We start from the raw sequence: 16,961 nt of genomic DNA, 5'->3' as shown, positions 1-16,961 counted from the left end.
TAGTACTTTGTCTTGGCTCAGGATTTATAATTGCCAGAGCTGGGTCCCAGCAAGCCACTAGCTGCCCTCCAAAGAGCACTTCTCTGGGAAGGAGAGCCCCATCTGTCTTGCTAACTACTTTCTCTCTGAGACCTGCTAAAGAGCACTTCTGGGGGTCCCTCACAGGAGTGTTTCCCATCCAGCAAAACTGCTGCATTCAAGGAAAGTTCCTGGGGCAGGGAGAGACAGCCAGTGTGTCCGTAAAGGGACTCAAGACTGTGTCTGGGAGGTGAAACTACAGATGCATGCAGGGAGAATACCAGGTATATCAAAGGGAACACTATTAGAGGGAAAGACAATTTGAAGCTGTGAGAGACCAGCATGCCCTGTGCAGGCTATGGGTATCTCCCTACACAGTGCAGGTATCAACCTATTGGAAGTAGCATAGAGCAACATTCTGCCTTGGTAGGAAATCACTGTCAGGTTACTTTTTATTAGCTTAAAGACATCTATGAACACAGGCTGCAGAACTTATCAGGCGCTTTTCTCACTGTGAGACTCAGTGAGAAGCCCAGCAGGTCCCTGGCATGCCCTAGGACTCTGTGCGATAGCTCCGATGGCTGTCCCCAATCAGTTGTGTCTTCTCAGTGACGTTAGTCGGCTGAAGCATAATAGGAGTTTCTCCATCTAAATTGGAGAGGACAACAAAGATTAATTTAAGAACCTTCACTTAATACCAAACTCAGATTTCTTGTTAGCTCCACAACATTTCATTTGCTCTTCTGGTTACAGCTTAATTTGGTTTCACAGAGAGCTGTGTGGGTACCAACAAGGTGACATTGCCCACACCAAGCCTACAAATGTTCTTACTCCTAGCTCTCATACAATGGCAGATTTCTAGGTGTTGCTGCTGCTGTTAGACTGGACATTTGCTGTGCCTGGTGCTTTGCAGAGCTTGCAGGCTAAAGGTTCCTGCCTGTTCTAATAGCAAGTGCTTGTTCCTACAAATGGCTGAATATAATCAGCACTGTTGTGAGTCAGCAAGCCCTAACCTTGACGGTGTTTGTGAGAATGGGACAGAAATGAGTCTTGAAGAAGGCAGAGTTAACAGTAAAGAAAGAGGAGAGTTAAAAGGAAAAATGCGTGAGCAGTAATAGTAATACACTTGAAAGGAGAGAAATAATATATATCCTGAGAACCAGCTAGTTAAATAAAATGTTGAATTTAATTTGAAGTCTTATGTAATGTAAATGCAATAGGACTCTGGGAATTACTATTTTAATGAACTTGGAACTGCCAAAACTTCATATTATCACTTTATAAATCCTTACTGCTGTGTACTTTCTCACTCCGTGCAATTTTGTGTTTGCTTTTTCAATATATCTATAAAAAGTTTGTTTGTTGTAGAGTGGAGGAAAGTAGAAGGGAAGTCTTTACAGAGTTCCTTGATGGCTACTGTGTTCCGTCTGATAAAGAACAAGGTTTAGTAAGTTCAGTAAGCCAGATTCTTCTGGGCCTCTTTCCAACCCGCATGTTTTTTGGAGGGAGGGAAGTACTCAAGTCTCAGAGACTGACTTTTACAAGTTCAGCCATCTTAGTGAAGTGTTTTATATGAAAGCTTTGGACTGTCTATATCCTGATACTAAGAGAGTCTTCACAGTAATCAAATACAAATTATGACTTTTTTTGCCAAATGATCAAATGTTCAGGGAAAAAATCTCATCTGACATTTCCTTCTGTTTACATGACAGTTGATGGGATGAATCATGGGCAAAAGATGTAATGTACAGGAGTAACTTAACCCAGAGCAGGAATCTAATTGCATGCCATACGGCTTCCACTCAGTGGGGGTAGAACAACTTTGACTCTGTCAAGGTGAAAGGCAAGAATGATTAAATGCCAAGCAGCTTCTCTGTATGGGCAATTCCATATTTAGACACAAGGTCAAAGACAGACGTGTTTCATAACTTCTAAAAGTATGTGAGTAATTAATGCTTTGAGCTCAGCTCAGGCTCATATTAGTTCGGCAGTTCCAATCCATTTTTAAGTTGCTGTGTGTTTTCTAGATTTTTGAGCAGCATTCTCTCCCACCCACTTCTGCCTCCAAGTTGTTCATTTTTGGGAAGATTGTTGATGGAGGGCAGAGATTAGCAGTTCATTTTGCTGTGATACCCAGGTGTGCAACAGGAGAACAGGACCCACTGCAAATCTGTCGTGTTGCCTCCAGCTGATCTGCAGACAGCTCTTAGCTGACACCCTCACCAAGCATTTTGCTGCTTGCTCCCTTCTAAGATTTATTATAGGGTTTTTTAGCAGAACAGGGACCCATAGCATAATAAACTGTACAAATATAGTCTGCTAATGGCAAGCTGCAGAATAGAGGTGAGGCAGAATTCACAGTTTAAACTGCCTTCTATAGATAGCTCCTGCTCACTGTTCGCCTACATTTGTATCATATGGAGTGTGGAGGAGACAATGAAGTGATAAAAACTTTTTGCTTCTGAGTTGGGAAAGCATTTTTCTACTCAGGTTCTTTTATTCTTGTCCTTTTTTTTCTCTCCCAGAATTCATTTTCTGTAAAATAAAAGTTGGTCTAGAAATGCCTTGCTTTGTTCTTACAACGATAACTGAACAGGAGAGAACAGACCTGCCAAACTGCTTTGAGTGCATCATTACAGCCTGAAGTACAAAGGCAATCCAAATTCCAATGCCACCTCCTCCGGGAACACAAAAGTTAACAGAAATTTTGCCATCAAGTTCAGTGGAAGCAAAATCTGTCAACCTGCCCCATGTGTGTGGGAAAGTGATGAAGAGTTGCACGTGCCTGTGCTGCAGACAAGCAAGTGATACTTCCCTCTGCCAGTGCATTTTGACAGGTTACCTGTAACATCATGGCATGATACCACAGATTACCTTATTTTGCACCTTTCTAATGTCATGTTTGATCTGAGACACTAAAAAATGTCATCTTTAAAATGTAATAGCCCAAACATAACATTTAATTTTTGGTCTTCTGCTCTATATTAGGTCAGAGTATTCTGGTACAAATCAATAGTTATGAGGAGAAATCCTTGTAAGCTAAGTATGTGCTAAGGCTTGCAAGCCCCTAATTTCCTTTAGTTCTGACGGTCATCTTACCCCTGGAAATACATGCTGTACAACGAGGCTCTCAAGGGTCACACTGAAGTAGCTGAGCACTAGAACAAGTGACATTTATTTGAGTAAAACCTTATTCTAGAGGAATATAAATTCCCCTAGAAATTAGACTTTTCTAGAGAAATAGCATATCAACAGAATTGAAGCCTTTGGCATGATTGTGTTGATTTCAGTGGCAACTCACTTTGCTCTTACATTTTAGGGAATGGATCACTGAATCTTTGGCCTCACACCTCTTTCTTTTTCACTAATAATTATGTTTTATGGTATGTTAGTTTGAGGAATGAAATCAACTCTTTAGAACCTTAATTTTGTTAATGAGAAATGTGAGGAACTGAAAAATTATTATAGTTGTGTCAGTTTGTTAGTAGAAGTCTAAATCTCAACTCTTTTGGGTAGTACAGCCAGCAGCAGGCAGCTCCCACTGAGCACAACTGCTAAGGGCTCAGTCTCAGAGCTTTGTAGCTTCAGGAATTTTGATGATTTATCAATGATGCATTCCTCAGAAAAGCAATGACTGATTAAAAAATATTTGGATAGTTTTTAGTGTGGCCTTGGCTTGAAAAATCTACATTTTGACCTCAGTGAGAAGTTCTGGTTAGCAATACTGTAGATACTGGGGACAGCAGGAAGCAAAGAAATTAATTACTGGCTGGAATGCTCAGTCTGTGCTCAGAGGGCATGCAAAGAACTTGGATCCTAATAGAATCTCCTCTTCCAAAATTAAATCTGCTGCACAAGTGATTCTGAATTACAGTTTGTTTCTGAATTACATACAGGAACATTTCTATTATTTACCTAAAAGAAGGCATGAGTATTAATTTCCATAGCCCAACATTCAAAAATGCACAGTCTTTGCTATTCTAAAAGTCAGCTGTGTCTTTCTGGCCAGCATGCCTGAAGTTGGGATGACAAGGAAAGAAGGAAGGGAAGAAGCACACTTTGATCTCGTTGTCTTTTTTTTTTTTTCCTAATGCATAGCCTGTTTTCTTTACAGCTGCAGAAAAGATGCTCATGTTACTCTTTGTCATAAAGCTTTTATTTTTATTCCTTATAGGTTGATATTTTTTAAAATAAAGAGAACTCTGCTTTACTGAGATTTGCTGGTTTTGATTAGGAGGAAAATATACCAAGACTGAAGAGGAGGGTAGGAAAGGTATAAAGATCTAGTTTTCTTTGGACCCTACCTGTTGGGGAAGATTAAACAGGAAAGCCTTACAAATATGATTGCCTGGCAAAAGATTTTGAGAATATAGAAACTATAAGCGAGATTGAAATGAAAGCAAGCTTTGACATCCCTTAGTTACTGAACAAAAGGAAAACAATGGTGTGGCCGGCTGAATGTAATCTCCTTTTGATGAAACAATACCCTCTGCAAGCAGGCAGGTCCAAGGGTCAGAGCAGACCCTGCCAGCTTGGCAGAAGGGGTCCGAAGAGTAGTTTTTAGGGTTTAAAATGTAGCACAATATGGTAATATAGTGATTCTTATAGGCTGTATGTAAATGCTATAGGATTTGTATGCTCTACTAGATTGGTTAGTGAGAATCAGAATATTCAACACAGAAAATGATTTATTGTATTGTAACAGGAACTTCGCTCTCTTGTTCTCTTACTTTTGCTCTTGTGCTCTTGTTCTCTTGCTTTTGCTCTTGCTCTCATACTCTTGCTCTCTTGCTCTTACTTTTCTATGCTCTTAGCTCTTGCCTTTCACGTTATTACCCTCTCATCCTCTCTCTTCTCTCGGGCCTGCTCCGAGCTGCAGCTGGCAGCTCCCAGCAGGGCCCTGTACCCACGCCCTTCGCAATAAACCGCAAGTTCCACGACCTGGCTTCAGAGATCTCTCGTCTCCGTCCGTCCCGACCGTGCTACCCCCAGTCTCGCCTACACCTACCTATGTATTTAATGCTGTCTTCCAAATACTTAAAACATGAAAATCCATGTTATTTTTTCAGACTGGTACTTTGCTAAGCATTTAAAATTAATTTTTAAAATTGGTCTCAGTGGGACTCGGTGGGAGTAAAGGGATGTCAAGGGGGCCTAAAATTAAAGAATACCAATACCTTCTGGTACCTGTGCCAGAAGGAAAGAGCAATTTCTTTTCTACCACTGGGGAATTTTGTTCTGGATTTTGAGGGAGAATTAAAATAAATATAAACCAAAATAAAAATAAACAAATTAAGAAAACGGGCAGAAATTAAACATTCTGATTCTTCAAAGGTCCATCCTTCTACTTTAGACTTGGCTTTGGTATCAGAGACTCATGAAGAACAAGACTCATTTTAGATTTGCACTTTTCAGGTGCCTAGTGCTGAAAAGGTTATTAGATTTTTCTCAAGGTATTGTGGCTATAAAGTTTTCACTAGTAGTTTTTATTGCCTTTGCAGAGACTGATTAAGTATGATCAATTTTTAAGCTGACTGTGTTTACCTTGATATGCCTCTAGGCAAGATCAGTTTAAAACACCACCACACGTTGGCATAGCAGTTATAAAAATAGCATTTGTTTCAACTACTACAAGTGTTTTGTTACATATTTATGGAAGGGTAAATTTGTGTGAAAAGTTGGGGGAAAAAATTTCCTTACTGCTAAGGGAACATGACATTTGCAATCTGGCAGTGCTATTTTAAGCATAATAAACAGTATAAGAATAAGAATATAACAGTATAAGAATATAACAGTATGAGATCTTCCAAAACAATGGAAGAGAAAAAGAGTGAGTTGACTTCTTAGGTCCTTCCTTATAAAAAATCTGTAAACTTAATCATAATTTATGTAAATTTGCATCTCAAAAGTGTCTTCAGTCCTTCCCTGGTACCTTGGGTTCTTATTGCTGGAGCAAGGGTCACTGCATCTCTCACCCTGTTCATATCTATCCAGTTTGAAATGTTTCTGCTTCCCCTGAATATGAAGGCAAAACTGCTCCTCTTCAGCACACAGGGACAGGACTCTTGGTTCAGGGCATGTATCCCATACTAGTGCCAAACTAGAAAATCACCTCCATCATCCCTTGGCAGAGCCAAAACCTGTATGTGCAGCTTGGAGAATGGAGCAAAGCCAAAAAAAGAGGCTGACCTGCTGTGAAGGTCATTCTGCTGCCACAGGCCCATGTTCCTGGCTCCTAAGTTTCCTGTTCCTCTTGCCTACTCCACCATGAAGCACACCAGAGAATGAAATGGGCCAGGAACTACAGACATTTTTGAGAGGATTAGTTTACACCTGGATTTTATCCAAGGCCTGAGTAAGGTAGAATTGCTACTGCAGAAGAGAGTGAGAGGCTTGGGGGCTGGATGGGAGAGGGACAGGACCATGGTAGCTCCCATGCATACTCTCCTGGGTTACTGGACAACCTTACTGTTGGAAACTTGGCATTTTTTCTTGAAGCTCTCTCTTGAAAGGATACAGAATCCACCACAAGCAGGGATAAATTTTACACAGCTAAAGTCTGTATGACAGCTTATTCAGGCCAATCAGATGTGACAGGCACCAGTCCAGTAGAGCCTATTGTATGAGTGTAGGATCTAGGATATGAAGGAATGTGGTCATGGGGGCTAGAGGGTGAACATTGTCTCTTAAAATGAGCCCTAAGACATTTATTGTGTGTGTGTCTAAGAGATAAGAGATACAGGAGATTTTTAGTTGTAAGGGCCACAAGTTTGGTTTGGCATTAATACATAATGCCAGGTTCACTGGGTTGTGGTCTTAGCTAGAGTGACTTGGCATGTCTCCACTGAAGTCTGGAAGCAGCCTCAGCATTGTGAGCAGAACATCTGGACTACAGGTTTTAAAGATTGTTTTGAACAGCTTTGCCACACGGTAAGCCCCTACAATACACACCTCTTTCCATGTCGTTCTTAATTTGCTCTTCCAAATCTTCTGGAGACACACAGAACTCCTGCTGCTCCCCCTCGGGTGCCTTCGGTTTGCACTTTCCACAGCAGCAGTTGAAGCAGCAGCAGAGGCAGCAGCAGAGGTAGCATCCAGTCAGCAAACCACAGACTGCAAACAGGCCCTGGGTTAAACACAGCAGGATGAAAGTCCTGTTAGCAGTGACCTTCCCCAAACTTGTGGCTGTGTCTTACAGCTGAAGGCAGAACTCTGGTTCCTAAGTGCTTGGCACTCAGAGGAGTCCACCTGCTGTCCCAGTGCCTGAATGAGGGCCAGATCTTTCAAAGCCCTCCTCGCCCACTACCTCCTATTTGTCACTAAGGACCAAATCCACAAAGAAGACACCAACCAACAGGCCCCCACATGCTCAATGTTTGAAAGTCTGTTGTTCTGCTGATGGCCCTCAGAAAAACCCTCCAGGCAGTATGCAAAACTCCACCCACCTTAACATGACTCATTTCCATCTTTAAAATGATTCATTTGCCCAAGATCATTTTTGCAAACACTTATTTACTGGCAAGCTCTTGTCAATAACAAAGCTGAGAGAAAAAAAAACAAAGACCCAGATGCATCCCACATAATTTTGGGCACTGAAATAAGGCATCCAGTTTAGGACTGGATGTTGCTGCTATGACTCCCCACACAGTCAAGGAGAAATTAAAAGCCCTTCCAGGGGAAGGTTCAGCCATAAGAGTATTTGAATTGCCCATTGTAGGTGTCTCTCTCCCCCCATTAGCCTGTGCAGGACCACACAGGTGACATCTCCTAAATTAAAATCCTCAGACTATGGTTTCTTGATCTGGGGACTTGGCAAGAAGTTCCCACCTTTGATCACTCTTATCCCCATGGCACAAAGCATAGAGGATTCAGGAGAGCCAACACAATTGCCTGGGCCAAGACTAGAGATCTTGGAAAGAGTCAAGAGCCAGAAAATGTAAGTTTACAGAGCTTTCTTGCTTCAGACAAAGTCAGTGCCTGGGTTCACTGCACAGCACCCCAGATGTTCAAGTGTGTGCTGCATCACAGCAATGGAGATGTAGGAGGGGAGCCTTTAGGCTGGCATTGCCAGTCTGTGCTCCACAGGGATGTGACAGCAGCCTGGCTCCTGACCCAAGGTAGATCCAGGACTACATGGAGATGTTTGTGACACAGAAGAAATCTCCATGGACATCTCCTCATGGACACAATTGTATAAGAGCAAAGGAAAACCACTGACATTCCTGGAAAGCAAATCAAAGCTGATATGTAGAAATAAATGGAAAGAGGGTAGATTTAGATTAGATATTTGGAAGGAATTTTTCATTGTGAGGGTGGTAAGGCACTGGAACAGGTTGTTCTGAGAAGTTATGAGTGCCCCATTGCTGGAGGTGTTGAAGACCAGGGTGAATCGAACTCTGAGCAACCTGGTCTAGTGGGATGTCTCTCTGAACATGGCAGGGGGCTTGGAACTGGATGATCTCTAAGGTCCCTTCCAAACAAACCATTCTATGATTCTCTGAATGTGTGGGTAAAAGCAGCACAGCTTTGTGGCTACCAGGTATATATGGATTGGAGGTACAGCCAAGCTTCAGCATTGCAGTTTTCCAGTCTGCCAAGTACTTGTTATGTTCCTAAGACAACATTCTGCTTGAGGAAGAAAGTAAGTACAAATGTCAGGATATTGTCAAACTCAGACAATGGAGCTATGAAGATAATACTATGTATGCATGTCTGAGCTAACGTTAGTGGGGGCTGGCTGGAGCACCTTTGAAGGTAATAAGACTATTTATATGCCTAATATTAATATATGCATGTATCTAGAGTGAGCAAGTGCTTTTAAATGAAAAGGACTCAGACTTTTTGTCCTAAAATGCTTTCCTTCCAATGGACACTTGAAACGGTACCATAATTCCCAAAATAAGTTATCTGACTGTTTATCATTTATGCCATTATGGAGAATAAATCACCACAATGTATAGAATGAAAAAATAAAACAGAATGAAAGTGCGTAGAGGGAAAAACACATTGAGTTTATTCATGATACCTTTAATGTTTCAATATTTCTTGTGCTTATATTATCATAGTTGTTAAATCAAAAATCAGTTTATTTATGTTATCAATGAACTGCCTTCATGGTAGAGGGTCAATTGGTTTTTTGCTAAAACAGCTAAACAAACAACCTCTATGCCTGCCAGTGGAGAAGCAATTTGAGTTCCCATTACACATGTCTGTATGTTCCCAGTTTAATATGCCTGCTAAAAAGTCTAGCACTCTCAAAAAGAACAGTAATTTTCATTTTTCATTTCTCCTTTCATTTGAGTTTCCTTACTGCTAATGATAACACTCCTTGCAACTGTCAGATTTTCCAAGTATGAATGTGCTGGGAGGAGGAATGTGTGAGGAAGATAACAAGCCAAGGCTCTGGTTCCTACTGCCCTCCACCAGAATGGAGTAAATCAGGAGTCCAGAGGTCATCTGCAGATGATGCTTCAGACTCAACTAGTATTATGGTGACCAATATAAAAATTTCAAATTGATCCTGCATTTGTTCATGAGTTAAAAACAAATGAGAAGCTCATCTTGGAAAAAAAAAAAAAAAAAAAAAAAAACCAAAAAAACCCCAACAACAACAACAACAACAAAAAAAAAGAACACCACACAAAAAAACCCCACAACCAAACTAACTAACAAAACCACTCAAAACCACTTGGTGGCCCCTTTATACTTTGGAGGTGGCAGGATTTTGGGTTGGGGGAGACAGAGAGAGACCACCTGTGATAATCCTCAAATGACTCTATATGCATATTTTAAATTTTTTTTGTAAAAAGGAAAGCAGTAATTACTTTACTCTTCAGCATGTCTTGTCTCACCTCTGGGATACAGCTTGCTTGAAGCAATCCTCACATTTCTTCTTTAGTTGTTAGGGACTTATGAGCTTCTCTCTGCTCCCCACTGCTCTCTTTATGAGTCAAAGCCACAGTGGTTATTTCTGTACCTGATTTTATGGCCCCAGAGGATTTTATACTCAATAAAATCTCCATTAAAGATCACCAAATAAAAGAAAAATAGAAGTTAAAAAAAGGGAAAGAAACAGTGAAGAAAATCTTTTTTGCCAAAAAAATGTTAAAAGGAGTCCACACTGTTGCCCTCTCAGTGCTGAGGCCACCTAACTGTGACAAAGAGGCAGAAGGAGAGGGTGGACAGCTAAGACAAGGGGGAATGATCCATCAGGAGATGACAGCAGCTATGGTGGGGTGTCCAGCCTGCTGCAGGAGGCAGCTACAGCAGCTGCAAGCAGGCAGCCTCCAACCAGCCTCTGAGGGGCAGTACCTTTGTAAGTTTAAATCTAACACCAGTACTTTATTCGTTGGTTTCAGGCACTGTTCTGCATTTGAGCAGCTTCTGCCTCATCCTGATTCAGAAGTCAAATCATAGCTTCTAAGACCCCCAAAGAGCCCAAGTGACTTCCCAGTTTAAAAGGGGAATGTGGGGCAATGCAGCACTGGCCTGTTCCTTGCCGAACAGAGAATTCTGTGTTTCACAGTTCTCAGATAAAAACTGTCATCACATTGCTTCAAGCAGTACATATCATCTTCCTGTGTATTCTGTCACAGTCCAGCAGAGTGCTTTCCTGTGCTGCTGTGGCTGGAGACAGGTGGGATGGAAACTGTGTGGATTTTGCATATTTGCAATTCTGTTTGTTGCATATCTGTCACATTTCAGTATTTGCAGAAACACTTGAATTTGATATATGCAAACATCAGAGGATACCAATGTGATAAGGGAGCAAATGAACCCAAATCCTTCCTGACTAGAACAGCCCATTATGTGCTTTTTCTTGAGCAATATGCAGGGTTTTGTTGTATCATTCTCTTCCTGTCCTACTCACTTCCTCCATTCCACTCTTCTAACCTTTGCTTTGAGTTCCTTTCTCTCACTCCATCACCAAGGCACATATATGATGCCATAATCACAGTGTTATGTATTATTATTGCTTACTAACGTTGTGCACTATATATAGCAAAAAAGACAGCTAAATTTGTACCTTAATAATTAATTAATTGGTTGTCACATAAATGGGACTTCTTGTGTTTGAATAATGAGTCATTTTTATTTAGTCATAACAGAAAAGAAAGTCAAAATTAACCTGGAGCACTAGATTCAAATCTAATTAATGTCTGAAAGTGTTACAAAACATGTACTATAATTATATGCCAGGTTAAAAAAAAAGAGAAAACTTTGTATACTAGTGCTAGTCTGAGTTTATGTTACATTCTGCCACCGTCGATTTTCCAGATAATTTTGTTTTATAAAGTTTTTAGTTTAGAGTCAGATTGTACTAATTTTTAAGCCCGTAGAGAGATCATATTTTTCGGGGTGTTCCTTGTGTATGTGATTGTCAGTGTGCATTGTAGCATTTGATTTCCAAAAGAGAATAACAGCTTACCTTTGCCCACCAGCTGGAGAGCATGAAGTAGGTGTTAACATTTTCCTCACCAAACTGTTCTGCCACATACAGCCCTAATGATCCATACTTGTCATATATGTTTCGCTTGGACACATCAGTCAGGGTTGCATGAGCATTGTTGATCTCTTTAAATTTTTCTGCAGCCTCTGGATTGTCTGGATTCTTATCAGGATGATATTTCAGAGCTAGTTTTCTTAAATATGAGACACAAACAAAAAAAAAAACCATCTGCATATGTGCATGTATACAGACACAAAACATTGCAAAAAATATTTTCATAGAGTGATAATAATTCTGAACTGTGTGTTTAACCTTCTTTTTTCCAGCTCTGATGTACATGGTGGAAGAAAAGTGACACAAAGGAACCAAACATGAACGTTTTGATGAAAGAGGTGTGCCTATTACACTGAGAATGAACTTTGTGTATTGATACCTAGTCAGCTACTGTGTTAAAGTAGACAGTGATATATGGTGAAAGCACAGATTGCAACATGATAATAAATCACAGGCATTTGTTGCATTATGATTGCCAACTCATTTGCATCATTTAGCAGGTTTTAGCAAAGATAAAGATTTTTTAAAGGTTGTTTAAAAACACAATGATCACACTGCTTATCCAGGCAACATTATTTTCTTTATAGCAAAGGAAATTCTGTGTTCAATTGCCTATCAATAGTAGCTACATTAAAATGTTGTAAATAGTGACTGTGTTTGCAGAAGCCCAGACAGTGATGATGGAGAGCACAGTTAGGAATTACAATAGAAGGGAAGCATCTTTGTGAAGCACAAGGTGGCAAAGCATAATGAGTTAATCCCGGTTTTAAGTGCCTGTCTGTTGGCCGAGTTCTCCACTGCTGCACTTCTGAGACAATCCTTAAAGGAGTAAAAGGGTATTGTCATAGGAACCATCACAGAATGGTTATTCTCACAGGATCGTGGAGTGGTAAAGGCTGCAAGAATCCTTAAAGATCATTTAGGTCTGGCTCCCCACCATGGGCATGGACAGCTTCCACTAGACCAGGTTGTTCAAAACTCCATCCAGCTTGGCCTTGATGACTTCCAGGGATGGAGCATCCACAGCTTTCCTGAGTAAGCTGTTTCAGTGCCTCGTGACCCTCACAGTAAAGAATTTCTTCCTAATATCTAATGTAAGCATACTCCTTTTTAGTTTAAAGCCGTTGCCCCTTGTCCTATCACTTCATGCCCCTCTAAAAAGCTCCTCTCCAGCTCTCTTGCAGGATCACTTTAAGTACTGGAAGGTGCTCTAAGGTCTCCCTGGACCCTTCTCTTGTCCAGGCCAAACAACACCAATTCTCTCAGCCTGTCTCCATCTCTCTGGTTATCCTTGTGTCTCTTCTCTGGACTTGCTGAAGCAGGTCCATATCATTCTTATTTGGGGTGCCCAGAACTAAATGCAGTAATCCCTGTGTGGTGTGAGCGTGGAGTAGTGCCAACTAGTCTGGGCTGCTTGTGTCATTGGAAGCCTTTACTAGGTCAGGGTTTGTCACTGCTTTTTGCCGCTGACTGTACTCAGCACTGTGGCCTTTGAGGGGAGGTACAGCTTGAAAAGTGCAGTGTGTGACTCTTGGCTCCCAGCACTGGGGAAGCACGGCACCGAGAAGAAGGGGTTTGCTTCCAACCATCGTGAAGCACTGTTAGTGTGAACTCACACACTTGCAAAACAAGCATAGACGGAAGTATATCTTTTCAAAAATCAATACTCCCGGTAAAGAACTTGCAAAGTCTCCAGGACATTTATTTAATGAATAGTGCTGACCTCTAGTGGCATTGAAAGTAACTTAGTAGTGTTCTAATCTGATTTAATCACAGCCAAGCTACATTTCTTTCTGTAAATATTCTCCCCAAATATTTTGAGAGCTATCCATAAATTCTATGACCAAAAATAGTATTTTTGGTGTGAAGACAGTATGCCTACACTTCCTCTAATAAATTTAACCTCAGAATAGAGTCCTATTTGATTTCCTTCTGAAGTCCCAGTATAGGTTACCCCTCCAATAAAAAGTAACTGCTTTGTTCCTGATGACAGTTCCTGCCTGGAAGACATTCTGCCAGTATCAAGACTGATATCAGCCTGGGAACAGCTTCTGCCATTGATCTCTTCAATTCTGTTGCACTCAAGTCACAGAATCATAGGTCATAAATAACTCCTTAAATATGTATCTAATAGCATGAATAGGTTCATGTTCAGTCATATTTAATACACTGTGCATATTGCACCTTAAACACAAAGTTTGGTCATGTTTAACATGTACCCTAAACACCATAAAAAAATTAAATGTAAGAACTGAAAAGACAAGCTAAGTCTGGCGTGACTAATGATATTATGTGTCATCCAAGTATTTAAGTAAATTATGCAATCTATCCCTTGTCTTACCTGAAAACGGGTCCAACAATTAGAAATCAAAAGAAAGAAAGGAAAAAAGAGAGAAGTATTACTTTTGAAGGCCCATGTATGTTTGCAGTGCTTGGACAATCAATTTCAAGCCTTTCTTTCTTTTCCCAGAGACCCAAAGACATCTTCTGGCTGACCTATATCCCAAACAATCTTATAAAAAATAAGAATTTGAACAGAATGTAGCTTTTAAAAAATGAAATACATTAGTTGCACTCTCACTTTACCTGGTATTGTTTTAGACTACTAACAGGATTATTTTCAGCAATTAACAAAAGATAATCTATGTTCTTAGTTATGTTCTTAGGTTGCTGGTTCATGTCCAGCTTGAAGGAGTTACCTTTTGCCTCTGGCACACCAGGAGGCTTCCCTTCAAGGATCTCCCAAACATGAGCTCTTGTCTCAGGCTGAGAGAATGACCAAGCAAGGAATTTACTGGTGAACCCTTGGGCAGGGGATGGTGGCTCTGACCTCCAGCAGGAAAGTGAGTGGGTGAGTTGGTAGTGTGGGTGCAGGGCATCCTGGATCAGGGCTGAGTGCCTGTGAGGGGAGAGGAGCTCAGACAGAGGCTCCAGAGTGGGGAATTAGCTCAAGTGGTAGAGTGCTTGCTTAGCTATGTGAGAGGTAGTGGGATCGATGCCTGCATTCTCCAGTGCTTTTCATTCCCCTTGCCTGGATACAGGGCCCTTTGCCAGAATCCATCTATTTGCTGGGGGCTGTGGGAAGATTCAAGGCGTGTCCAGGATTCTCAGAGGAGGATGACTTCCAGGTTTCTATCAAGACCATTATGGGCACCTTGGCAGAAGAATTGATATTCACCCTCTTTGCTTCACAGTTCTCAAGTATCAAGAAAAGTACAGAAATGGACATCAATGGAATAAGGCAACGTTAGTGGAGGGCCACCAAGGAAGTCAAGGAATTCTCTTTAAAGAAGACTGAGGAGAGTAGGTGCTTTTAGTTTACAGAAAGAGATGTTCAGAGGACTTAGACATAATGTTCCAACACTCTGTTCCAGTGCACAGAGGGATGGCTGTCATTTTGTTTTGTGTTATGCTTGAGCAGAGGGCTGAAGGTAGCAGAGTGAAAGGGAGTCGGGGGAAAATGCAGGAGAATCTCGGTAAGCTCTGTGTGGCTGTTGAGGAAGTTGATGTGTAGAAGATGATGTGCAAAGAGCTTATGGAGCGTTTCTGGGGTTGGCCGATGGAGCACATGAACAAGTGATGTGTCAGCTGAGGCTGTCTGAAAGAAGATGTAGCAATAGAGGCATGATGGTGCAGTGCGGCTTGACAAAAGTGCTTGGCAAGGCACTGAGCTTGTGCCCATGCTTCCTTCGATAGCTCAGCTGGTAGAGCGGAGGACTGTAGGCTCCCTGCACGGCCATCCTTAGGTCGCTGGTTCAACTCCGGCTCGAAGGAGTCACCTTTTGCCTCTGACTCACACATCCCAAACTGCCACTGGCACTGCCTTTTTCTGCTCCTGCCTAGGGGACTCCCCAGAATGAAAGCCCAGCTCCTGTCTGAGTTGTGGGAGTCAGCCCACAATGCCAGTGAAGGCATTTTTGGGCGAACCCTTGGGCAGGGGATGGTGGTTCTGACCATGGGTGCTGTTGGCAGTCACCTCCATCAGGAAAGCGAGTGGGTGGGTTGTTGATGGTGTGAGAGTGATATGAATGGGAGGCTCAGGCTCTGGTGCAGGGCATCCTGGGTGAGGGCTGAGTGCCTGTGACAGGAGAGGAGCTCAGGCAGAGGCTGTAGGGTGGGGAATTAGCTCAAGTGGTAGAGTGCTCGCTTAGCATGTGAGAGGTAGTGGGATTGATGCCCACATTCTCCAGTGCTTTTCATCCCCCTTGCCTGGACACAGGGCCCTTTGCCAGAATCCATCTATTTGCTGGGGGCTGTGGGAAGATTTAAGGCGTGTTTAGGATTCACAGAGGAGGATGACTTCCAGGTTTCTATCAAGACCACTGTGGGCACCTTGGCAGAAGAATTGATATTCACCCTCTTTGCTTCACAGTTCTCAAGTATCAAGAAAAGTACAGAAATGGACATCATTGGAATAGGGCAACGTTAGTGGAGGGCCACCAAGGAAGTCAAGGAATTCTCTTTAAAGAAGACTGAGGAGAGTAGGTGCTTTCAGTTTACAGAAAGAGATGTTCAGAGGACTTAGACATAATGTTCCAACACTCTGTTCCAGTGCACAGAGGGATGGCTGTCATTTTGTTTTGTGTTATGCTTGAGCAGAGGGCTGAAGGTAGCAGAGTGAAAGGGAGTCAGGGGAAAATGCAGGAGAATCTCGGTAAGCTCTGTGTGGCTGTTGAGGAAGTTGATGTGTAGAAGATGATGTGCAAAGAGCTTATGGAGCATTTCTGGGGTTGGCCGATGGAGCACATGAACAAGTGATGTGTCAGCTGAGGCTGTTTGAAGGAAGATGTAGCAATAGAGGTGTGATGATGGTGCAGTGGCTTGACAAAAGTGCTGGGCAAGGCACTGAGCCTGTGCCCATGCTTCCTTCGATAGCTCAGCTGGTAGAGCGGAGGACTGTAGGCTCCCTGCACGGCCATCCTTAGGTCGCTGGTTCAACTCCGGCTCGAAGGAGTCACCTTTTGCCTCTGACTCACACATCCCAAACTGCCACAGGCACTGCCTTTTGGTCCTTCCCAAGGGGCTCCCTGTCTAAGGTCTGTTCAGCCGTGAGCTCCCCTCTGACCTTGAGAAGTTTAGCAGCCAAGGCATTTCTGGGCAAACCCTGGTCAGGAAATTGTCATTTTGAGCACTGGTGTTTTCTGGAATCCCCCCCAGTAGGAAGATGATCAGGTGAGTTGTTGATGGCGTGAGAATGATATGAATGGGAGAAGCAGGCTCTGGGTGCAGGACCTCCTGGGTCAGGGCTGGGTGCCTGTGAGCAGTGAGGAGCTCAGGCAGAGGCTACAGGGTGGGGAATTAGCTCAAGTGGTAGAGCGCTTGCTTAGCATGTGAGAGGTAGTGGGATTGATGCCTGCATTCTCCAGTGCTCTTCATTCCCTTTTCCTGGACACAGGGCCCTTTGTCAGGGATCCCTCTGCCCACTGGTGTTATTCAGAGT

The 16,961-nt window shown here is 42.3% G+C and overlaps 1 protein-coding gene and 2 non-coding genes across 3 annotated transcripts in view; 2 read left to right on the top strand and 1 right to left on the bottom strand.

Moving 5' to 3' along the window:
• Positions 1-571: 571 nt before the first annotated feature.
• The window catches only part of DNAJC5B (DnaJ heat shock protein family (Hsp40) member C5 beta), a 34,968-nt gene continuing 18,578 nt past the window's right edge, over positions 572-16,961 (bottom strand). The window contains exons 2-4 of the mRNA XM_009085728.1: positions 11,447-11,660; positions 6,970-7,144; positions 572-666 (exon numbers count right to left, since the gene is read on the bottom strand). Coding sequence (XP_009083976.1) covers positions 572-666; positions 6,970-7,144; positions 11,447-11,660 — 484 coding nt within the window. The remainder of the gene's footprint in view (positions 667-6,969; positions 7,145-11,446; positions 11,661-16,961) is intronic.
• On the top strand, positions 15,208-15,295 carry TRNAY-GUA (transfer RNA tyrosine (anticodon GUA)). The gene is given in 2 exon segments: positions 15,208-15,244; positions 15,260-15,295. It is a non-coding gene; the product is annotated as a tRNA-Tyr (tRNA).
• TRNAY-GUA (transfer RNA tyrosine (anticodon GUA)) lies at positions 16,387-16,474 on the top strand. The gene is given in 2 exon segments: positions 16,387-16,423; positions 16,439-16,474. It is a non-coding gene; the product is annotated as a tRNA-Tyr (tRNA).

This window comes from Serinus canaria, chromosome 2 (assembly GCF_022539315.1).
Source record: "Serinus canaria isolate serCan28SL12 chromosome 2, serCan2020, whole genome shotgun sequence".
NCBI lineage: Eukaryota > Metazoa > Chordata > Aves > Passeriformes > Fringillidae > Serinus > Serinus canaria.
The sequence above is the reverse complement of the archived record's forward strand: the minus strand, read 5'-3'. Positions and strand labels throughout refer to the sequence as shown.